Genomic DNA, 25,832 nt, shown 5'->3' with positions numbered 1-25,832 from the left:
TCATTCATCATTTATTAAATAACTCCCATTTGCCAAGTTCAGTGCTAAGAACTTGGGGAAGGCAGGGGAGTAGGGAGGAAAAAGTCAATAAAACACCATCCTATCCTTGGTGAGTTAATAGTTTAGTAAAGGAAGACAGACACTTAAATTAATCCAATTGAGTCAAATGGTACTGGTGCCAAAGTGATTAACAGTTAGAGCCAGATTGCCTGGCTTCAAATCCTGGCTTCATGAATTATTAGCTAGGTGATCCAGTGCGATTTTACTTAACGACTCTGTATCTCTACTTACTCATCAGTACAATGAAGGTAATAAATCTGTTATGAGGATTTAACTAGTTAACACATGCAAACCTCTCAGTGCCTCGCACATAGTAAGCACTCCAAACATGTCAACTATTATTATGATGATGGAATAAGTGTGGGGTATTATGGAAACAAGAAGGAAAGTGGTCAATTCTACCTGATGAGGAGGTTGGAGAAAGACTTCATAAAGATGTTGTCATTCGAGTTAGTTTTGCAGAAAGTTTGGCAGTTGTCAAGTGGATAAGAACAGAATGGGCATTCCAGGCAAAGGAGGTAACAGGAGCAGAGGCATGAGCAAAGGAATAGCCTGGACTGCTCCAGAACCCCAGAAACCTACAGTGACTTCAGGGGAGGATGGGAGGCAGGAGGGCACAGCCTGATGGAATAAACATGTGCCACCATGAAGGTTTGGTCCCTATCTTATGAGCACCAGCTAGAAACACATGCTAGGTAACTTCTATTTATCCGTCCCACTTCTCTCCTCTACTTCCCTAAATCCCACTCTTTTTCCTTCTCCACCATGTTCCATGCCCTGGAGGTTGACTAATACAGACTGCACCACTGACTCTTTCCCTCATCCAATGGAGAGTGCTGGCAAGAATTCAGAAGAAGGAAGGAGAAAGGAGGAGTATTTATTTTCATCTCTCCTTTCCTGTCACTGTTGCAGTTGCATGCATCTTTCCACTAAATGCAGCTCAAGTCAGGCAGCTCTCTCTCTCTAAACAAGTAACCACTCCCTCCCCTTACCCTTCCAGGGCCCCTAGTGCTAGCCCCGGGGTCCTGAACTAGCCCTCATTTAGGGCCCTCTCCCTGCTACACCTTTAAAATATCACCTTCATTAAACTCTTCAAATCACCCATTTTGAGTGTGCCATGTGCATCCTGCCTTCACCCTGACTTGTAAAAAAAAAAAAATGCTGAAGGGCTTTTCACAGGGAATTATGTGAGCAAAGTTGCACTTCAGAGAGGTCTTTCTGGCTCCTGAGTGGAGGATGGTTTGGGGGGAGGGCACAAGAATAAAAGAAAGCAGAGCTTCTGACCCAGGAATATTTGTTACAGATATAGATTCCAGCCCCCAACCCGACCCAAGACTCTGATTCAGCAGGCCTGGAATAGGGTACCCAAATCTACATGACTATGATGTAATCTCACAGTTGTCTAGGAACACTAACCAGTATTTGGGGCAGGATCCAGAGAGATCCAGAGGAGAGGGGTGGATAGCTGACAGAACGCCATCTGGTCCAAGAGAACCTGGAGGGATGGGGAGAAAAATCAGGAGCAAAGGTAGGGGGATTTGTTTTGACAAGGCCAAAAGACACCTTTTCTTTTGAGAGCTGACAAAACAGAGTGTAAAAAGAAAGTTAAAGAAATTCTTACCTTGTAACTTCAATATCTTATGGAAGCAGGAGGCAGAATCATACACCATGACTGAAAGGGCAGGCAAAGGTGAGGGGCTAGAGTGACAGAGGTTTGTAATAGCCGTTGTGGGGCATGGGTTAGGGTGATGATAACATTTTAAGACTGCTTGGTGAAGCTAAGACAAGAGACCATGAGTTTTAAGTTTTGTCATTTCTCTCTGGCAGTATTTGGTGGTCCATGTCTAGAAATAAGAAGGCAGAAGTTGTATTGATTCCAGTTGGGAGGGTTACAGAGTAGGTGTAATGAAAAGACAAGGGGCCCAGGATGTTGAATCACACACAAGCATGGGAGCGGCAGCACGAAAACCTGAGGGGGAGCATCCAACAGATGCTGTCCTTGGTCCTGAACTAGCATTGCACACCAAAGCATGGTCATTTCACTGTGAAATTGGGGGTGGGTTGGTATACATTCCCCTGCTCCTCTGTCACACCCCACTATAGAAGACTCATGATGTCAAAGGACTATGCTTCCAGTCCCACACTACTGTGATTGGGGTGAATGCAGGGCCTACAGCCTGGGCACCATCATTTGTTGAAGACACAGTTCCAAAATTTAAGGATTTAAGGAATTAATTCAATAAATATTTATTGAGAACTTTCCATGTACCATGCAAGAGATAGAGCAATAAAAAATACAGGGAAAAATTTTTTTCCCCAAGTCAAATCTTTTATCTGCTTTTCTTAAAGAACACCAGAGGGACCCATTCACCCCTTCCCTTTTCTCTCCAATTCCTTTTCACCTTTTACCAGCTGCAAAGCTCTTTGCAAAATGACCTCCCTTGAGTTCACTTTCTCTCCACACAGATCTCTGTGATTTCTGTTCTTCTTCTTCCCCTGGGTGGTCTTTATTCTATAGATGAACTTAGCTTCTCTCCCAGCCAGCCAGAATACTACCTCTTTTGGAAGAGAGAGAAAACACAACACTGAAAAAGCAAGCACAGACTTATTTTTAGCAGGCTAGAGGAGGGGAGAAAAGTTGTGCACAACGATACACTAACTTTTGTGCCATGTTGATATCTAGAAAGTCCTCTCCAAGCAGAGAGGGAGGCCACATCATTGCATCACTATCAGCTGACCATGGAACTTCCCCCAAATAATCTGAAGATGACAGTGTCATCTCTGGAACTTTTCTGCAGTCCCTGCTGCACTGTAGCAGCCAGTGGTCCTATTCCTCCCTGATAGTGCGGGTTGACCCTAGCTTTTCTGGCAGTGTGACAATTTGAAGTTAATTTTGAAAAATAATTTATTAAAGGTCTTCTGGTCTTCCTTTGTTTTCCAGAGCCTGAACTAAATGTTGGAACATAGAGATAACTAAGGACAATTGCTGTCTTCAGAGATTTCATAATTCAATGGAGCAGGCAAATATGATGCAATAAATTCTATGTCTGCAACCTGACCAAAGTACAGAAAGAACGAGGCATATGGTGGTAAATTCTGTTTTAGGTTATGTTGAACCAAAATTGGTTATGGGAATCCAAAGGTCATGTCTCTTATTGAGGAAGAAATAAAATCAGCAGTACATAAGGTTTTACTCGTAGGGAGTAAGGCCAAGAGAAGGCTGGATGTGAGTCTGGGTGTAGGACTGGCAAACGGGTTAAGTTTCTCTAGATGGCAGGTATCACAGGCAAGCTTTGGCTCCAGAGCCAGCAGGTGAAAAGAAGGGAAAGGTATACACTCTATCACCTTTCCAGTGCAATCCAAGAATGTTAGACCAGATTAATGGATAGTTGAAACAAAGACAAGATCTCAATGACTAGGACAGACAAGGGTCCAGAATCCAGGACAGGTAGAGGCAGGGGTTGAGTGAGCAGCTGGAGTGGAAAATATAAACATGGGGAGTGACAGTTAGAGACAAGCTAGTAGAAGATCTAGGAACAGACAGTTTTCCTACGGAGTAGTGAGTGAGAATCAGAGGCCAGGGCTAAACATGGCTATCAACATACCACTGTCCCTCCCATCCTTTCCTTTATGGCTGTTTCATTCTTAACTGACAACATCACATACTCCACAGTCTTCACTTATGGAAGCCTCACCTTCTTGGTGGGGAAGGAGGGGGACCTGCCTTTCTCAACGCCCCATGCTGGGAGTAGGTCTTGAACTGCCACCTTCTTCCCAGCTCTCACAGGATGCTCATATCATCTGTCTGAGGTCCCTGCCGTAGTACTGCCACATCTCATTTCCACAATCCCAGCCTGAACATCTAGAACAGAGCCTGGCACAAAGTAGGCATTCTTCTAATATGTGTTGAGTGAACTGAATGAATGAGTGAATGATTCTCCCTAAGGAGTTTTATCAACTGGCACATTGGTTTCTTTGTTTGTTTTGCCTACTCTGACTCCATTTACTTATCATTATTTATTCATCCGCTCAATAGATATTTACAGAGATGCTAGGGATGGTTCACTAATGAGAGTGTGGTGGTGAACAAGACGATGCTCCACCCTTGAGAGCAGAAAAAGAAATGAGGAAAAAAGTCTTTAGGTCATACTGTAAAAAAGCAGTTGCAGAACAAATACCAAAAACACTGAACTCTTACTCCAGTTATTGATCAGGACTCCACTGAGAAAGGCCAAGAAGAGGCATAAAAAGGGCTGGGTTACTGTATCTTACAGCATAAGGATTTTCAATGCTTCTCAACTTTCAAGAAGCATGGCCATGTAATGAATAATTGATATGACCCAAGTTCTGTGCTTAGTTCATTTCCTGCATTCATTTAATCTTTACCAAATCCACAAGGTAATTATTTTCATGCTCATTTTCAGATAAGAGAATTTAAGCTCAGAGAGGTTCCGTAAGTTGTCCAAGATCACCCAGATAGGTGATGAAGCTTGGCAGGATCCAAAAACAGCTCTGCCAGATTGCAAGCCTTATGCTCATAGTCAACCAACTAGCCTGCCTCAATATGGTAAATCTCTCTGAGTGTGTCCATTGTGATCACCCTGAGTTGGAGACAAGGGAAAAAAATTTTATAGGGATAAAAATGTATGGTGTATAGGAACATGCAGGGCAATGATGCACTTGTACAAAGCTGATGGCTACGATGTTAAGGAATATGAAAGGTTATCCAAATGAATGCTGAAACCCCAGGCTTGGCCCTTGCCCACCTCTCACAATCTGCAGACTTCACCCCTGCTCCCACACCACTGGTCTTCCTTCAGTGCCTCAGTGTGTGCTGTTTTCCTTGCTGCCTCAAGGCTTTTGCACATACTACTTACTCTTCCCTCCTTCTCTCACTCAACATGACCTAACTAATTACTATTCCCCCTCCTCATACACAGTTGAACCTCACTTCCTTACAGAAGTCCTCACTCACCACCCCATTCCCCATGAGGTTAGACCCCATAGAACCCTGCACTTTTTCCTCATATGCTTATACAAGTCTAATTAATTTAAGCAATATCTCTTCTTCTCACTAAATGCATATCTCAGGAGAAGACTACACTCTGATTGGTGAGCCACTCTTAGCATCTCTGTAAATATCTACTGAGTGGATGAATAAATAATAATAAGTAAATGGGGTCAGGATAGGCAAAAAAAAAAAAAATGTGCCAGTTGATAAAACTCCTTAGGGAGAATCATTCACTCATTCATTCAGTTCACTCAACATATATTAGAAGAATGCTTACTGTATACCAGGCTCTGTTCTAGATGTTCAGGCTGGGATTGTGAAATGAGATGTGGCAATACTATGGCAGGGACCTCAGACAGATGACATGAGCATCCTGTGAGAGCTGGGGAGAAGGTGGCAGTTCAAGACCTACTCCCAGTACAGGGCGGTGAGAAAGGCAGGTCCTCCTCCTTCCCCACCAAAAAGGTGAGGCTTCCATAAGTGAAGACTGCGGAGTATGTGACCTCATCAGTTAAGAATGAAACGGCCATAAAGGAAAGGATAGAAGTGAGAGTGGTGGGTAAGGCAGAGATACAGGGTCTGCTCACCAGAGAGCAGGTGTTCTGAAGAGAGTAGGAGAAAGGTGGAAGGAAGTTAGCAGGTGGGAATACAGTCCAGGTGAGAAAGGGCTGCACGTTTTGGGGACTGGGCCAAAGGCAACAGGAGGCAAGAGGGCATGGAGTAGTGGGTATGGAACCAGGGCTGAGCAAGCAGAGGATGAAAGGAAGTGAGAATATCAGCAAAGAAGGATACTCAGGAGATCTGCTAATAGAATCACATGTTTTTATGAAGTTCAGAAGAACAGAGCTGAGCATCCTGTGATGATTCACATACTTCCCTGGAACCTGATGTATTGCCAAGAGTGACTATAGAACACTGTGGTCTGGAAAATTAATTCAGAAAGACAATAATTGACTCTGCTGCTCAGGGGCCAACATAAAATCTGGGAAAGCCCTTCCAGCAATGGAAAGTGGGGATAAGCCCCTGTAGCTGTCACCTTCAGATTTTCCAATTTTCTGCCTGAAGGTTAAAACTGTGTTTGAAATATGAAGACAAGAAAGATTTTTAAAAATCTACAATAGCTAAGACTTATTGAGTGTTTACTATAAAGTAGGTCTAGATTACAAAGTACTTTATAAACTTGGTTGTCATATCAGTCCTATAAAGTAGGTACCATTAGTATAATAATTTGACAAATGTAAAGACTATGAGAAGTTAGGTAACATATCTAAGGTCAAGCTCACAAGATGACATAAACTGAGGCCATCTGAGTCCAGACTTTTTGTTTTGTTTTGTTTTTGTTTTTGTTTTTGTTTTTGTTTTTGTTTTTGTTTTTTTTAGAGCGAGAGAGAGTAGGGGAAAGGGGCAGAGGGAGAGAGAAAGAATCCCAAGCTCAATCTCACAATCTTGGGATCATGTCCCAAGCTGAAATCAAGAGTCGGATGCTCGACCAACTGAGCCACCTTGGTGCCCTCAGAACCTACATTCTTAACCACCAAGTTATCAAAATAATAACAGCTAACTCATACCTAGTGCTTACTCCATATGACACGTATTGTCCTTAACATTATACATTTATTACCTCTTTTCAATTCTTACAATCTGAGGTAGATACTGCTATTCTACTATTTTAAAGATGAGGAAATGGAGGCACAGAGAGGTCTAGAAACTTGCCTGAAGGCACACACCAAGAAGAAGTGGAGCATGGATTCAATCTCAGGCAGTCTGGCTCAAGAGTCTTTTCTTTTCATCACTATATTGGCTCCTCACATGAACAGTGCCTCCAAATGGCATCACTGGAGGCATGTAAAAAAAAAAAAAAAAAAAGACTAACTTTTGTACTTGAGTTTTTATTGTGCTACGATTGAGATACTACTGGTTAAACTTTCACTTCTTTACTTGCCTGAACAAAAGACAGAATACTCTGGAGGATAATTTCTTGATCACACAAGTATAAAAGGCAGTTTTTCTTTGACTACTGCGAATCATAAGAAATCCAGCTACTCTTTTGTGTGATGTTAATCACTGCTTTTCATTTGTTTGGGTGCCTTACTTCAGGGCGAGGTCCTTAGTACACTTCAGTCCCCATGCACAGAAACACACTGTTGGTTTGCTCTGGTCTCTTCCATTTCCATGGACTCCCTGAGAACTACCCATTAGAGATTGTCTGCTCAAGCTAATCTTCTGATCTCCAATTAAGGAACTTCATTTTCACCACAACCTATTACAATCTTCCTACACAACTGGTTTCTCCAGCTGGTCTGAGAGAGGAACACGTTTTGTGGAAAGTTTTCCCAGGCCAGAAAAAAGCAAAACAAGTTTTGCTTGAAACTGGCCACGCACAGCATGCAGTGCCCTTGTCCCATGGCTTCCTCCTCACTGAACCCTTGGACCACGTTCTCTGCCAGTTCCTTAGTCTCACAACGGAGAAACACAGAAAGGGTTCATAAAAGTTGAAAAGGGGCAGGAAAAAAAAACCCTAAGTCCAGTAATTGCGCCTGGGTTCATGCTAACATTAATGTATCACAGCTGCAAAAGATATTTCCTACTTTGCAATCAGAGAGTCCAGAAGTTCAATATAAATGCACTAATCCTTGTAATTTTCTTGTAAGGCTAGCCACAAGAGTACTCATTTCTTCAAGGCACAGGGAAGTAAAGTTTTGCCAAGCTCACAAAACTAAGAAACAGACACTGAGAGCAAGCTAATCTTATTTCCCATATTCTCCTTTATTTTTATATGTCCTTATTCTTTTCTGTATAATTAAATTTTCTAACCAGTTCTATCAGCTGTAGACCTCACACAGTTCTATTGTTTATAATTATAATGATGATTATGATGACAGTCCCTATTTATTGAGTACTCACTAGATGCCAGGCACCATGCTAAGCTTTATATGTATCAACTCATTCCAGTCTTACAACCACATTAGGAAAGAAATAGTATGGTTATCTCCATTTCACAGCTGAGAAAACTGAAAGTAAGCAAAAAACCTTGACGGAGACCAGGCATATGGTAAGCCTGCATTTCAAAGCCACACGGTCCCTTGCCCCACACAAGCCCTTGACCTACATACCACATGCCATTAAAGTCATGAACATTAAAGAAGTGCCCATATGGATATTGTTTCTAGCTGCTCTTTTATTTTAAGAAGGCAAACAAAAAACACAAAGAATGTGTTTCCTATATCACTATAGAACTTGATGCAATTTACCAGTATACCAAATTTAATCAAATGCAGGCACTTCTTCAAAAGCCATGATGGACACAAACAAAAAAAGCTATCAGGAGCAGGAAGAACATTCTCAATACTTGAGTTGAAACAGGGACCACTTATTAATTTCACCAAAGCATAAAGAAATAGAATGGAGCTCGAAAAGCAGTATAAATGTCCAGTGTCTTGAAGCACTGTAATAAATTCGCCCCCAATGTAGAAGATGTGTTAAATGGAGTACAAAGGTACCTTCCCAGGGCAATAGTACCTGAGCAAATAAGATTAGCATGTAACACAAATATTTCTGATAAGGGAAGCAACAGAGTTATTTTTTCTGTCACACTCCCCAATGCACTTGCTTGCCCCACTTACTGGCCAGCTCCATTGGACTGCCTTGGTACCCCTCCAGATCTCAACATATCTAGTGAAAAATGCCATTGTACCTCTGAGTCACCACTTCTGCATACTTTCCTTGTCACTGCCAATGGTACCACTTCCTCTTTTGAGATCTCCACCCTGGAGTCACCACTGGTTCCTCCTTTTCCCGAGTCAGAGCTCATGAGTCACCATGTTCCAACAACTCTTCCTCCACATTGCTCTAGTCCTCACCTGGAACAGCCCCATCTCTGTCCACAAGTTGCTGCCATGCCTCGGTCCTGGTCTTTGCAGCAATTCTCTCTTCAGGTCTATCCTATGCATCACAGCCTGAGAAATTCAGCTAAACTGTATCTTTCATGGTGTTATAGCTATACTCAGGAAGCACCCAGGCTGCCCACGTCATTCAAGGCTCTCAACATATTCTTTTCCACACATCTATTTTCTCACTTTCCACCATGACTGTATCTGTCAGCCAAACTTCTCTCCCTTCCCCCTTCATATTATTGCCACCCTGTGGGTCTGATACATGAGAGCATACTGACCTTGTCATTTAGACAGATCAATACCAGCTATGCTGGTATGTGCACGTGTTTATGCTATGGGTCTATCGAAAAATTCATGAGGAAAGATTTCCATGGTCCAACTGATTCACAGATGACTTTAAATTTTTGGTTTTGGTTTTATTATTTTATTTTTGGCAAATCTGTGTTTATAAGAAGTTTTTCCTTTATACTTTTATAATAAAGTAAATGATGGTATCCCATAATGTTAGAACTGAGACTTCAAGGTGTAATTACTCCCCCATCCTCATTTTACCAAGGAGGAACTAGCCTCCTAGACAAGTTAGGGGATCTGTTCTAGATCCCCTGGTCGTCTCCCAAGTTTTTTAGATGACCCACTAAACTCTGCTTAACCTGACTAATGAAGAGAAAAAGATGCATAAAGCAGTATTTCCCACAGCATGCTCATCCCATGGCCACGGAAAATTTAGTCTAGTAATTCAAATAACTTCTTTCCCAAAGAATGTTCATGTGTACTATGACTTTCCAAAGGAACACAGAGGACAGTAGAAATATGAGATGCAGTGGTTCCCAAACTTGGTTATCATGGTACGCTTGTCTCAAAAAAAATATTTTACAGAACATATTTGCAAAAAAAGGCCATCACAGTTTTTGACATTTTTGCCATTGACATTTCTGATTCTAGGAACAGGTACAATTCTCAAAAAGAAGAAAACCAAGAGACTGCACTAAGTTCCCCCCAATTATACACACAAATAACAATAATAACAGTTAATGTTTATGTAGCACTTGAAATTTTAAAAAGCATTCTGACATGCAGTAACAAGCAAAAGAAGCATAAATTCTCCATTAAAAAAACATCTCAGGGGTGCCTGGGTGGCACAGTGGGTTAAGCGTCCAACTTCGGCTCAGGTCATGATCTTGTGATTTGTGGGTTTGAGCCCCGCATCTGGCTCTGTGCTGACAGCTCAGAGCCTGGAGCTTGGTTCAGATTCTGTGTCTCCCTCTCTTTCTGCGCCTCTCTCTCTCTCTCTCTCTCTCTCAAATAAGTAAATAAATACATAAAACAGTAAAACACACACACACACACACACACACACACACACACACAAGAAAGAAAAGAAAAATAAAAACATCTCTTTGTCACTGTTCATTGGAGGGGTACCCCCAAAAGGCTGTGTCATATCAGTTCAGTTACAGTTAGGTTTTTGTCGCAGAAAGATGGATAAATAGATAATAAATGGTAAAACATTGTAATTAGAAGGGTCTTGAAACTAATCTAGTCCACTGGTTCTCAGACTTGTACCTGCAGATGCTAAAAGTGAATAACAATGTGCCTTTCTTAATTCAAAGAAAAAGAAAGTAATTTAATGAATAGAAAGCGGGAGAAGGAAATGAATTCTAACAAGCAGTGAGCTTGGAAGAAGACCCCCAAGCCCCAAATGAGAATGGCAGCCCTAGCTCACACCTTGATTTTATCCAGGTGAAAACCTGAACAGAGAATCCAGCCACACGACACCAGACATCAGCTCTAAAGAAACTGAGATGATAAATTCATGTTGTTTAAAGGCAATACACTTGCGGTAATTTGCTATGCAGCACAGAAAACTAATACATATTTTTGTTAAGTTCTGATTAGAAGAATGGGCAAAGGACAGGACAGAGTCATGCACACAGTTCGGTGTAGGTTGTTAACCCTTCTTAGAGGATAATGTTGCACCAAGCATTATGAGTCGTAACTACATCTATACCCTTTGACCCAAACACTCTACTTCCAGGAATTTACTCTAAAAGGAATAGATATGGGTGCCTGGCTGGCTCAGTTGGTGGAGTATGTGTCTCTTGTCTCGGGGTTGTGAGTTTGAGCCCCATATTGGGTGTAGAGCCTACTAAAAAATAAAACAAAATAAAAGGAATACAGATGCACATGATGCCACTGCATCAATATTTAGAATAATAATAATAATAATAATAATAATAATAATAATAATAAAAAATAGATGTTCGGCAGTAGGAAAATGGTTGACTTAATTGTGTAACCACAGGATGGAGTATAGGTCAGCTATTAAAAATAACGTTTTCAGGGGTGCCTGGGTGGCTCACTCAGTTAAGCATCGGACTCTTGATTTTGGCTCAGGTCATGATCTCATGGTTTGGGGGTTTGAGCCCTGCTCTGTCAGGCTCTGCTCTGACAGCACGAAGCTTGCTTGGGACTCTCTCTCTCTCTCTCTCTCTCTCTCTGCCCCTTCCCTGTTCACACTCTCTCAAAATAAATAAATAAAGCTAAAAAATGTTTAATAAAAAAAATAAATAACATTTTCAAAGACAACTTAGTGACACATTAAATTTAGTGACACACGCAAATGACTGTGTTATAATGCTACGTGAAAAAAACCTATAAAACATTATGAAGACGGTGCATTCTGGAAAATAATTTTTAAACACAGAATCACCATATGACCTAGCATTTCTACTCCTGGCTGGATACACAAAGGAAGTGAAAACATATCCACACAAAAACTTGTACACAAATATTTCACAGCATCATAATTCACGATGCCCAGAAGGTTGGGAGGAGCCAAGATGGCGGAACAGCATGGAAGCTTTTTGTGTGTCTTGCGTCTATGAAATACAGCCAGACCAACACTAAGCCATCCTGCACACCTAGAAAACCGATTGGAAGATTAACACAACAATCTGCACAACCTGAACCACAGAACTCAGCAGGTACACAACACGTAGAGCTGAACTTGGGGAGCAAGAAGCCCCGAAAGGTAGGGAACCCCTTTTGTGGGTGGAGAGAGGACGGAGACTGGGGGGGGGGGGAGGAGCATACGGGAAAAGCACCCCTCCTCAAAAGCAGCTGGAGAGAAAGTGGAAAATTGGAAACAGATGCAGGGACTAAACTAAAAAGGCAGAAAGGAGAAAGGAGAGGGTTTAAATTCCATTAACACAATGCCCAGAAGGTTGAAACAATTTAAATGTCTAAAAGTTACTGAATGGATAAGTACAAGGTGGTATGTCCATATAATGAAAGATTATTCAGCCACAAAGGAATAAAGTACTGACATACGTGCTACACAAGGAAGAACCTTGGAAACATTATGCTAAGTGAAAAAAGCCAGTCACTAAAGGCCACATATTGTATGGTTCTGCTTATATGAAATATCCAGGTTAAGTACAGAGAAAAAAAGCAGATTAGTGGCTTCTAGAGTCTGAGGGATGGGAAAATGAGGAGTGACTGCTAATACATATGGGGTTTCTGTTTGGAGTGATGAAAATGTTCTAAAATTGATTATAGTGATGGCTGTACAACTCCACAAATACACTAACAACCAGTGAATTATGTATTTTAAGAGGGTGAATTTTATATTCTGTAAATTATATCTTAATAAAGTTTTTTTTTAAAAAAAAAAGGCTAAGAAAAAAACATTAAATATGCATAGAATAAAGATTGGAAGGAAATTCCCAATTACTAACACTAGCCATTCTTTGGTGGTTCAATTACAGATAAATTTTGTCCTTTTCTCTTTTTAGTATTCTCAATTTTGTAGAAAGATATGTAATTATTAAAATCTGAAAGATCAATTACTTTAAACATTTCCTACACTGTCCACCACAGTCTATCCCAGAATGTAAAATACGAAGGCATTTAATATATAGTGATATTCCTAATTATTTAGTATTTCATAAAACAGAATTTCATGGTGTTTGACAAAGAGAATTATAAGTTCTAGGTACTTTTCCAATCACTTAAAAAACCCACTTATCTAGTCTAACCCTATCTTTTTTCCTCTCTCTTTTTAATGTTGATAAAAATCCAAGAGTAATAAGTATAAATTTAAACATATGGTGCGGCTTTTTCAACATGAAGTCAATAGAATGAATCTTTACCATTCAGAAAATTCATACATACTGAGATAGGAAAGAGTCTGCTTAAAAAATATAATCTTGCTGCACTGATAGTCATAGAATAGCCACGCTACAGAAATCCACTGGATGTAGACTACTGAGCTGGGCAGTGTCTCAGAATGGATTCGAAGGTCCTTTGACAATTCAAACTGATATGACCACAACAGTGATACAGCCACTCATACTCACATGAAATGACACACATAATGCCTTGAGTGGTTATTACTTCTGTTTGTATATCTTGCCGTTCTAAATGATAATAAGGTCTCTACAAGCAGGGTAGGGAGGCTTGCACAGTGATAGCACAGTGATAAATCAAGGAAAAATTGCTCCGAAACAGCTTGAAGAGAGAGGCCATAAATTTACTCCACTAAATGTGGCACTGAGGACAGGACCATAAATTATCTCCTTATTCCCTACAATAATTGTATGAGGCAACTGTTAGCATTGCCACTTACAGGCAGCAAAGCTGAAGCTCAGGGAAGTTAAGTAACCTGCCCAGTTGACAAGAAGAAAGAGGTAGAGCTGGGATTTGAACCCAGAAAGTTTAACTCAAAAATAAGACAACAAAACCAGTAAATGTTTACTATGATTCAGGCAATGTTTTATTTTCTATTAATTTATGTGTGTAATTATTAGTTTATTTACAATACAACACTAACTTACTCAATCCTTAGAACAACCCTGTGATATAGGACCAATTCTCCCCATTAGTATACTATCTCCTTCCATGATAAAATGATTCATATTGTTCTTTCAGATCACAGCTCTCGAATTTCAACTATTCAAAAGTGACTCTCTATTTAGGTTTGCTGTTATATTCTCTCATTGAGCAGGGCATTTTAATTCCACCTGACTAATTTGTATGGTCATTTAATTTTTGTCTGTTCACTCCAATAGACTAAAAGTACTGTAAGAGAATGTTATTAACGGCTAAGGTAATTCTGACTGCTGTAAGAGACCCTGAACCCTCAAAGGCTTCACAAAATAATTTATTTCACACTCAGCAGGAAGATTTCTACATGGTGACTCAGGAACCAGACTTCTTGCCTCCTGCCCTTCACCTCTCCTGGATCTCCAATCCTCACCTCCAGCAGGCGGATGTGAAAAGAGAAATGGCACAGAGGATCGACTAGGAGGTTTTGTTTATGGGCCCCCTTTAGATTTGATATATTTTACTTCTGTCCACAGTCCACTGGCCAAAACGTGGGCACATGGATGCATCTAACTGCAAGGGAGTCTGGAGATGTGGCCTGGTTGGGAGCTGAAGAAGAAAGGAAGAAGACAGATTTGGGAAACAGCTAGCCAGTCTCCTTTACAGAACACATCTTCTGTTATTGTAAGAGATTGTGCACAAATGAGAGGTTGTCCACCCTTCCAGGTGACCTCTTGCCTCACCTAGTGGTGTCTCTTTAATATGAATGACAGAAGAAAGGCCCTATTAACCATAAGCTCCACTAAAGAAACTGGGTCTGTCTTGTCTTATGTTTCATAGTATGCCTACAGCTAACAAACTTTGTAAGGGCCTACAGAAAATAATTAATCCCTGAAGAAATAATTTATTGTAAAATATGTGAATCTTGAGAAACTGAACAGAAGACCATGGGGGAAGGGAAGGGGAAAAAAATAGATACGAACAGAGAGAGAGGGAGGCAAACCATAAGAGACTCTTAAATACAGAGAACAAACTAAGGATAGATGGGGGGGCTGGTGGGGAAGAGGGGAAAATGGGTGATGGCACTGAGGAGGGCACTTGTTGGGATGAGCACTGGGTATTGTATGTAAGCCAATTTGACAATAAATTATATTCATAAAAAAATAAAATTAAAAATAATAAAAATATAAATAAAATATGAAAGAAAAACTACAATATCAAAATTAATAAATGAAATGTCCCCAAGGTAACACGTCTGCTAACTACAAGTTCATTCCACATGGTCATGTAGAAATTTAACACAGCTTAAATCACAGGAACCAAACAAAAAAATTTATTATTTTTAAAACTCAAAATTATAAAACCCCCTTCAAAAACCTAAAGCAGAATCTATATATAAAATGGTTGGTGGGGGAGAGGGGAAGTGGGTGATGGGACGCTGAGGAAGGCACTTGTTGGGATGAGCACTGGATGTTGTATAGAAAACAATTTGACAATAAATTATATTAAAAAAATAAAAAAATAAAATGAGAATAAACAAACAAACAAACATTTAAAAAAAAATGGTTCCGGGGTGGCTAGACCTGAGCCTGGGTGGCTCAGTTGGTGTAGTGTCCAACTTCGGCTCAGGTCATGATCTCATGGTTCATGAGTTTGAGCCCCATGTTGGGCTCTGGGCAACAGCTCAGAGCCTGGAGCCTGCTTCAGATTCTGTGTCTCCCTTTCTCTCTGCCCCTCCCCTGCTTGCTCTCTCTCTCTCTCAAAAAATAAACATTAAAAATTTTTTAAATGGTTTCTGTATAAATGGTATGAGGAAGGGCTTCAAAAGTAAGAGTGCATCACAGGGCAAAGGGAAATGTAATCAAACAATCCTCCTACAGAGAGCACTGACCACAGGGAGGTTTTGGTTAACATTATGGAATACTGTTATGTTATGCTTGAGAATGACAATGAGGACATTCGGAGTTCTTAACTGAAATCCCAGAAAAGCAGAGGTCTTAGGGGAGGAAGGAAATCAAAGGTTTAGTGAAGATGAGCTAGAGGAAGGAGAGCTGGCCAGTAGAGGGAAAGGGAATGATTTGTTGGATTTAATGTGGTCTCTTTCTCCCCAAACCTTTCCTGGAGCCCAGGGACTTAGTGGGGAGGATCTGTCACCTCTTAATTTACAGACTGGACAGAGAATTTGCATTTTTTCATTTTATTTAGGTTTGATTTCATCCTTGTTGCCTAAATCGATCAGCAAGGATGACCTCATCTATAGAGAAAGCCCAAGGAGCTGACCATTCCCATCCCTCACATAAGACTTTCTTAATTATGTCCTGAGACTCTCAGACATGCATTTTTCCCTTGATGGTTGATCATCTGTACAGACACTCTTACTGCCTGAGTCTTCAGCCTGGATTCTAGCAACTTATGAATCTGAATCTCAAGTTCTGTCCATTGACTTTTTCTAATTTAAAGTATTTACTAGAAAAAAAAATGTAAAGAAACTAATCTGGCCACTGTGTAAAACAGACTCAGTTCTGCTTTCCAAATCTGCTCCACTTTTCAACTTTATTCAGAGATTAGAAGGCTGGCTCTTACTGTAGTGACTTGCACCTTGGCTGCCCCAGGTCCTCTTTGGAATGTGAAATCCCAAAGCCTCATCCCTGGCCTTCATTCAGCAATTGTGAGGATATTTCTAAGACAGAGCCTTTGCTCCGGTTTGGACTAGAACCCAGCTTCCACCTAGAATTTCCCAATGCAATTCAGGAAACTCTTCTTGAGGACCTGCCCAACATAAGCCATCCTGAGGGTCTAGTGATAGATGCAGAAGTTAGTATGTTGGAGCGGGTCAGGAGGGGTACAATCTAGGGCAGGCAATGGGCTATAAATGACTGCCATTGAAGAGGGTAAAAAAGTCATGTGTGCTACATAAGATACCAGTAACGTGCACACTGTTTCCTCAGATGCAGCTCATTCCTCTACCAAAGGCCTTCACAGTTTGTTAGTAGTAGCAGCAATAGGCACAGAGGTCATAATCACAAGGGCAGCCACTGAAATCTGTTGGGACAATTTCTACATGCTAGGTTTAGTGATTTTTCAGATATCCAACCCTTATGACTCTCTGAATTAGGTGTTATTTCCATTATTCTCATTTTACAGGTGAGAAAAACTGAGTCTTAGGGAGATCAAATAAATTGCTGAAGGCTCCACTGCGAGTTAACGGCGGAACCGGGCCGGTTTCCAGAGCCTCGCTCTTAACTGCTTGCTCTGCTGCCTGTATAACACATTCCACTATTATGAAAACTCAAAGAAATGGAGGGCCTTCCAAAAGTTTTCCCTTCAGGAGGCACTCCTGGAGACAGTACACTTCAGGTTCACTGGGAGGAACGAAGGACATATCCACAGCAATTAATCAGAAACAGCAAATGGCTTATTGCAGTCCAGACTTTTTCAATTTGCAAGCGCCAAATAAACGTTTAGTCATGGAGTTGGAGGATAATAAAATAAAAATGAAACCTTGGGAGAAATAAGAGGAATCACACCTGAAAACGATCTATTTTTTAGTCTTCCAAAGTCATTGTTCTTTATATTTAAGAAGTCTTTATTAGAGTCTTTATTCTTTATATTTAAAGGCAACTACTGGTTAACTAGAAATGAGACATCATGCTCACCACCTTTATTCCCAAAGTAATAGTTCATTTTCAGTCCAGGTAGGAAAAACAGTTTGGACTTTCTTTGGTCTATTTCCTATGTTAATTTAAAAAAGGGGGGTGGGTGGTGAGGGGAGAAAGAGTTCCCAGCCCTTTTGCTTAAGGAAATAAAATACAATATGTTTAAATTGCAATGTGGAATCTAGATGTGTTTTTACCAGCATGATTTCAACTTTCTCTGAAAACATCTGTAAAAGAAATTACCAATAAAAACACTCCACAGCAAATTTTAGAGTCAGCCAATACAAAGTGAGAGATTTATCTACTGCTAGGGCCCATCTCCCATTGTGCCCACCTCCTCTTTCCACACACTCTTCACTGTCTAAGAGGGAGGATGTGAGAGAGGGAATCACACACAGCTTTTCTCAGGGTTTTATTATGTCTTCAGGATTTCATACTTAGGGGGAAGGAGGAAGTAGAAAAATAGCACTCAGAATGTTCCTTAAAAGGTTATTAGCAATATTTCTTGTCAAATGCAACTTTGAAAATATTGTTCTTGGGGCACCTGGGTGGCTCAGTTGGTTGAGCATCCAACTTCAGCTCATGTCATGACCCTGCCATTCATGAGTTCGAGTCCCACATCAGGCTCGCTGCTGTCAGCCTGTCAATGCAGAGCCAGCTTCGGATCCTCTGTCCTCCTCCCTCTGCCCCTCTCCTGCTTGCACTGTCTCAAAAATAAATAAACATTAAAAAAAGAAAGAAAGCGCGCCTGGGTGGCTCAGTCAGTTAAGCATCCAACTTCGGCTCAGGTCATGATCTCACGGCTCATGAGTTCAAGCCCCATGTCAGGCTCTGTGCTGACAGTTCAGAGCCTGGAGCCTGCTTCAGATTCTGTGTCTCCCTCTCTCTCTCTGCCCCTTCCTCACTCAAATTCTGTCTCTCTCTGTCTCTCAAAAATAAATAGTAAAAAGAAAAAAAATTTTTTTAAAGAAAGAAAATAGTGTTCTTGGTTTCCCACAAGCCGCTAGCTTTCCATTTGGGCATTTTCCCTCCCAATCCCTATTAATCAATAATCATTAATCAAATATCAATATGCACTGAGAACCTGTTTTGTGCAAAGCACTCTTCCAGGTAGAAAGGGTTACAGAGTTAAATAAGAAGCTTAAAACCTATATAGAATTCTTAGGAAAAGGTATGGAGCCAGAACCAACAAACTATTAATTCAGGGGTAAGATAGGGGCGGGCAAATTGGGGAAGGAAGAATCAATCACTTTTAAGATTTTATACACAATTTTTTCTTTACAAGAAATATGTATTACTTTTTATTTTTTAATTTAAACCTTAGTCAGGGAAATCATATATAAAAATACAAACAAAGTCATTCAAGAAGTGAGTCAAATGACCATAAGCCTACTGGTGGGTCTACAGGCAGTTTGTCATTGTTCAAATTTAATCGTGTTGATGAGAATATTGATGTTTGACACACTGAGCTTTCTTCAAGCACTATAGACTCCATGTAGTCCCAGCACATTTCAATTTCTCTATCCAGGTTTATTTTACTAACAGTGAGTTTAAGTTCCAATTTTAGTGGTCTCATGGTAAAGATTATATATATATATATTTTTTAAATGTACGTGTTTTTATTTATTCTTGGGGGGGGGAGAGAGAGAGAGAGAGAGAGAGAGCGAGCGCACGCATGCGCGTCAGCAGGGCAGAGAGGCAGAGGGAGAATCTTAAGCAGGCGCCACACCCAGCATGGAGCCTGATGACAGACAGATCATGACCTGAGCCGAAATCGAGTTGGACGCTTAACCAACTGAGCCACCCAGGCGGCCCAAAATACACTTTCACAATGCCCACTGGTCTCTAGCACTGCCCAATGTTTGACCACATAATCAGAAATTTCTGGCTAGTTCTGGGATGCATATGTGCACCTCCAAGACTTATGGAATGACATATCCTTCTGATGAACATAGTTGTTTTTGGATAAATCAGGTTTTCTTAAAATGAGCTACAATCGAGCAGAAGGCTGATCACCCAGATAAACCAAGGCAGCTGGTGAAATCTTAAAGATTATTCTTACTCATGAAAAACTGTGAATCTCTTCTGTAATTATGATTTCAATTTCTTCTTAGTAACTCCGCAAGTTTGTGAGCTTAGAAACATTTAGAAATATGAGAAATACATATTCCCCATATGCCTCCTGATAAAATATCACCTCATCGGAGAATTTTTCTCTTACCTCTCTTATTAAAAATAGCATTTTTTTCTTTTCCCGTATCCTGTTTTTGTACACTGCTTTATTTATCTATCACACACCATCATCTGACTATATAATATCTCTTTAATTTGTTTTTTGTCTCGTGTGTTTTTCCCTCTACTAGAACATAACATAGTTGTTCTCCAGTATACATTCCTCTGTTTCCCTTCAAGCTAGGTAGTGACCATGTAACAAAATTCTGGCCAATGAAATGCTTTGGAGAGTGATGTGGACAACTTCTGGGGTGTGCCCTCTAAAAGGAATGGGCATGCCATTTCTCCCTCCTTTTCTTCTTCCTGCCACTGAGAACATGGATGCAATGTTGAGCCATCTTGGACCATGTGGATAAGGGAAATATACCAGAAGAAGCCTGGGTCTCTGGGTGATATTGTAGGGTAAAATTTCTAAATAACCAAAGACCACTCTTAAGTAACAAAGAAACAGGTCTATCTTATTTAAGCCACGTTTACTTTCAGTCATTGTTTAAGAGAGAGAACCTATATCCCAACTAACACACTTCAACAGTACAGGGATGTTTCTGTTTTGTTCATTGTTTCTCTAGCTCCTTAATAGTACCAGTATGTGCTTGATAGATATTTGTAGAATGAATCAATGAATGTTCAAATGTAAAGTCCAATTTGAGTATGAGTTTTGTTACTTGTATGAACAAACCAACATTACATTATTTTTATTTCTTTGGTTTGAATTTTGTTTTGCATCTTCTAATTAAGGGTATTCAGATTCTTGTTCCATTAGTAAGAAATGATGCATTTCAAACCACTACTAACTCACAGAGTCTTTTGGTCTCCAAAGTCCCAAATCTGAAAAAGTAGTTGAGGAAATCTTTTCAACAAGTTTCCATTAGCTAGCCATCCGATGGCATTAAAATAAACTAAATATTAATAATCAGCTTGGGCTTCTAAGTATCCCATCCCATAAACTGGCAAAAGTTGAGGATAGAAGCACATAAGTCATTAACAACCTTGATCATTTTCTCCATTACATCATGCTATGAACCTGGCCTATAGTTTCTCCTGTAGAAGGATGAAATGGAAATTGGTTATTCCAATTATCTATTTGACTTACACAAACTTTGGAAGACTTTTAATCCATCCTTTCCTTGTATATGACTTCAAGTGAACTCAATGCTTACATGTTTAGGAAAAAAATTTCAAATTCCTCCTTGGCAAGTAGTTAGACCCGACTAGTTCCTATCTGCTAGATAATAATTTCTTTGTGAAACACTTTCTTTTCTTTTTCCTCCTTCTTCTTCTCCTCCTCTCCTATCATCTCCTCCTCTTCCTTCTCCGTCTTTTTTTTGCAAAAAATGTTCCGAGTATTGCACTTAGGGTTCAACTCATGGGCTATAAGGTTAGATGCCCTGACAGAGAATAACTTAGTATACTGGGATGGTCTAAGAAAGATTCACAAAAGGGATAGGCCGTACTTAACAAAGCTTTGTCAAATGAGTTTTAAGTAGTGGAGGGAATAGGAGAATGACAGGAAGAGGGAACTAGCTTAGGCAAGGGCTTGGAGGCTGGCAGAGAACAGAATAGCACTATTCATAATAGCTTCAAACTGAGAACAAAGCAAATGACTACTAACAGTAGCATGGATAAAAAGTAGGATATTCATGAAATGGAATGGAATAGTAAATAGCAATGAGAATGTACAAACTACAATTGAATGTATGAATTTCATTGATTCAATGCTGGGGGGGGAAGACATATAAAAGAGTACCTACTATGAATTCACTTATATAAAGTTCAAAAATAAGCCAAATGAATGTATGGTATTAGACAACAGGACTGGTTACTTTGGGTGACAGGGAAAGAAAGACAAAGAGACTGGAGGAGGACACATAGAAGGCTCTGGAGCGCGAATGTTCCAGTTGCTGATTTTGATACCACTTTCCATCCCTGTGTTTCATTTTGTATCACTGGTATCTTTCCTTGTAAATATGTGATGCATCAGTCATCAACATCATCATCATGACAGTAAAGGGCCAAGAATAGTAAGGACACTTCTGAAAAGAAGTTGTTATTTATACATCCTAAAGTTATTGGCACAGTGATTGATAAACTAACCAATGAACTAGATAGGAGCTCAGAGAAGACTGATCCATGTATGGAATTCTGATATATGACGGGGGGTGGGGGGCATCAGATTAAAGCTGGAAAATGGGTATTGATATGAAAATAGATTCAAGTGAGATCCCTACCTCATACCACATATAAAATCAAGGATTTAAACAGACTAGGGAATTAAATTGTCAAAAATAAAACTCCTACTAGAAAATACAAGTGAATATCTTTTAGACTTTGGGTAGAGAAAATATCCTCAGAAAAAAAAGGCATTGACCAAAGAAAAGTTTCTTTCACTGACTGAAAGAAAACTTTAATAAATTTGACTAATAAAATTAATAATTTTTGTCATGAGGAATTTTATACCAAAAAATTTTTAAACTGGGGAAAAAAATATCAGCAATACACACAAACAAAAATGGGTATCAGGAACATATAAAGAACTACAAGCACAAACAACCTAACAGAAAATGGGCAAAAGATCTAAGGCATTTCATAGAAAAAGAAACAATGACAACATGAAGATATGATTAACATCACTAGTGATGAGGAAAATGCCAAATTAACCCCAGAGAAATGTTTTTAAACTTGTTTGACTGGCAGAAATAAATTGGAAAACATCAAGTATTAAAGAGGATATAGACGCAGAGAATCGTTTATACATCACAGTGGGGAGGGGCAGGCATACAGTCTAAATTGGTGCAGCCACTCCCAGGTATACATCCAAGAGAAAATTTTAGACGTGTATAACCAGCAACATAGACAAAAACAATGATGGAAGGGCTGTTTAAAATAGTGTAAACATAAAAAAATTTAAATGTATATCAACTGGAGACTGTATGAGTAAGCCATGCTATACATACAAGAGGAATATTGCACAGCAACCAAAACAAATAAACTAAAACAACATACAACAGTATAAATAAAACTTAGAAATATAATATTGTGTAAAAACAGTAAAAAATTTACACATACTATATACTTTTATGAAAAATTCAAAACAACTAAAATTAAAAATGTGGAGTTTTTAAATTTTTTAATCTTTAAAAAAAATTTATTACTTTCTTTTTAAAATTTAAATTCCAGTTTGTTAACATATAGTGTAATATTAGTTTCAGGTGTACAAATCAGTGATTCAACGCTTCCATGCAATACCTGGTGCTCATCATAAGTGCCCTCCTTAACCCCCATCACCTATTTTACCCATCCCTCCACCCACCTCCCCTCTGGTAACCAACCATCAGTGTGCTCTCTGAAGTTAAGAGTCTGTTTCTTGGTTTGCCTCTCTCTTTTTCCCCCCAGGATCATTTGTTTTGTTTCTTAAAGAATGCATAATTTGTTATACTGAGGGGAAAATCACATGGCATACAATTAATTATGTTTTAAAGTATACAATGCAGTGGCACTTAGTATCAACATATAGTTCTTAAGAACATATGTAGATGCAACAATATTGTACACAAAGGAAAGTAAGGGAATGATGGAAATGGGATTCAGATAATGTTGCCTGCATAGGCTGAGGTTGGAAAGGCCAAGACAGGGGACTCATAGGGTAGACATTGGGTTTTCCTAGCTTTAGCTTTAGACGGTGAGTATATGGGTGCTTATTTAATTACTAAAAACCAACTGCACGAGCACACAGACTGGTCCTTTTCGCTTTCATCAAACAACCTTTTGCACAGTATAAAAGGCAATTTTCACAATAGGTACTTTGAAAACAAAGCAGGAAAATTCCTATTCTATTGAGAGAAATTATATCACTTTAAATTTCATATGAAGCAATTTCTTTGTGGGGAAAGGGCAAAAGGACTCTGAAATCCCCATTACATTTGAAGTAAACCAAAGGTGGACTCCTAAAAGGGAGAAAGGTGGTCAATTTACTTCTGATAGAATACTCTGCATTCTCACTGCAGGCAAAAGAACAATCCTAACTCCTGACAGAACTCAAATGATATCCCACCTCCTCCAGGAAGCCCTCTCAGACTACACAAACCCTCCTGCCACTCTTACAGCCTTGAATACTATATCCCACAATTTAGACATATCCCATCAGGGTCCCTAGAGAAAACTTTGTATTTATGAGATAATACAGAATTTTGGTTAAAAATTGAGACTTAAGAATCAAAAAGAAACAAAACGAGAGCAGTGCCAAGTACTGTTGTAAATGCTTTAAAATTAAGAACACTCTTATTTATGTATGTCAACATTTAACGTATCAACCTATTAATCTTTACAACATCACAAAGAAGTAGGTTAAATTATTATCCCCACTTTAGAGGTAAGGAAATAGAGGCACAGAGACGTTAAGAAACTTTTATTAAGTCACAGTGCTAGTAAGTACAGGGTCAGATCTAAATATAGGCAATCTGGCTCCCAAGCTCACTTAACCACTACGGAGCCTTACACCTTGAATAATTTAACTGTTTTTTATTGTTGTTTGTTTGTTTTTAAATTTTATTTTAGAGAGAGAGAGAGAGCAAGTGGAGGAGAGGGTAGTGAGGGGGAGAAAGAATCTTAAGCCCCAATGCAGGGCTTGATCCCACAACCCTGGGATCATGACCTGAGCTGAAATCAAGAGTTGGATGCTCAATTGCCTGAGCTACCTAGGCGCCCCAAATGACTTAACTGTTATACTACAATCAATTCAGCTTCTCACCTATGGGTCAGAAACAGTGTTTGGCATCTGGCACAGGGCAGGAGAGTTGGTTTGAGAGCAACCCAGATTCTGGGCCTGGCTGTGAAACTGATGCCTAAGCAGACTTGGGCAAGGCCACTGCCTTTCTTTGAGCCTCAGTTTCTTTCTCTGTAAAATGAAGAGTTGGACTCGACAGTCTCCAAGGCCCTTCCAGAGCTAATGTTTTATGAGCCTGGGGTTGTTGGCTCAACTCCTTGGGCCCGGTCCGGCCCCTCCTGCTGGGCTCCGTGTCTCTTACTGGCTCAGCTTCCCATAAATAAGAGGAAAAGAACACAGGAAAATATCCTCCTGAGAGACTGGGAGGGATCCCACGGTTGCTCTGTATGCTTTGAAGAACTGGTCGTTAACCAGAGAGCTACCTGCCAAGTGAAGGATGGAAAGAAACTAGACTAAGGGGAGAAATGAACTCAACAAAACTTGGCTGCATTCACATTTAAAGGGCATCACTGAGCACTTAAAGAACTGACAATGTTATTGCAACAAGATGAGCCAGCTTCTTAAAGAACCAGAGATAGGCTAAGCTGTGAAAACCGGAATGGACCAGAGAACAAAGAAAAAAGCTGTTATACTATACATCAACCAGTTATTTACAATCTGCAAAAATCGCGGAACAAACGAAAAGATAGCGCAGGCATGTCGGCCTCCACTATCATTCCACCATGAATTCTACCAGGGCAGGTGCTATATCAGGAATACATGTCTCTCAGGAACCCCAAAAGCAGTGGGGTTCAGAATGAGCTCACATTAATAGAGCACTTACTATGTGTAAGGCTCTACCATATATTTTTATCCTATTTCAGAGATGAGGGACCAGTCTACAGAGATCCAGGTTCTGGTTCTGTGTCTTCCATCATTAGCTATGTGAATCTGGTCAAGTAATTTCAAATGTCTAGGGACTTGGCTACTTTTATCCATAAAATGAGGGACTGAAAAAGGTTATAGAGGATGGGCCTTCCAGCTCAAGAACTCTGTAGTTCATAAAGTTACAAATACTTATTTGACATTTACCTAGAAAAGCATTCACACTGGACCAATTTAATTTGTTTACATTTTATTTTTATTTATTTATTTCTTAAAGTTTATTTATTTATTTTGAGAGAGACAGAGACAGCGTGAGCGGGGAGGGGCAGAGAGAGAGGGAGAGAGAAAGAATCCCAAGCAGGCTCCTTGCTGCAAGCACAGTCTGATGTGAGGCTTGAACTCATGAGACCATGAGATTGTGACCTGAGCCAAACCAAGAGTTGGACCCTTAACTGGCTAAGCTACCCAGGCACCCCTAATTTCTTTATATTTTAGACCTTTGGAATTTAGTGGACTGCACTGTGCTGAGCACATTATATAACGAATCGAAGGAAAAAATCCAAGAAAGC

At 39.9% G+C, this 25,832-nt stretch overlaps 1 protein-coding gene across 1 annotated transcript in view; it reads right to left on the bottom strand.

Moving 5' to 3' along the window:
* Positions 1 to 6,825: 6,825 nt before the first annotated feature.
* Positions 6,826 to 25,832, bottom strand: part of LOC122231713 (1-phosphatidylinositol 4,5-bisphosphate phosphodiesterase epsilon-1-like) — a 69,854-nt gene continuing 50,847 nt past the window's right edge. The window contains exon 3 of the mRNA XM_042959865.1: positions 6,826 to 6,906. Coding sequence (XP_042815799.1) covers positions 6,904 to 6,906 — 3 coding nt within the window. The 3' untranslated portion in view covers positions 6,826 to 6,903. The remainder of the gene's footprint in view (positions 6,907 to 25,832) is intronic.

The sequence above is a fragment of the Panthera tigris genome, chromosome D2, assembly GCF_018350195.1.
Source record: "Panthera tigris isolate Pti1 chromosome D2, P.tigris_Pti1_mat1.1, whole genome shotgun sequence".
NCBI lineage: Eukaryota > Metazoa > Chordata > Mammalia > Carnivora > Felidae > Panthera > Panthera tigris.
This window is presented reverse-complemented; position numbering and strand designations above follow the sequence as displayed.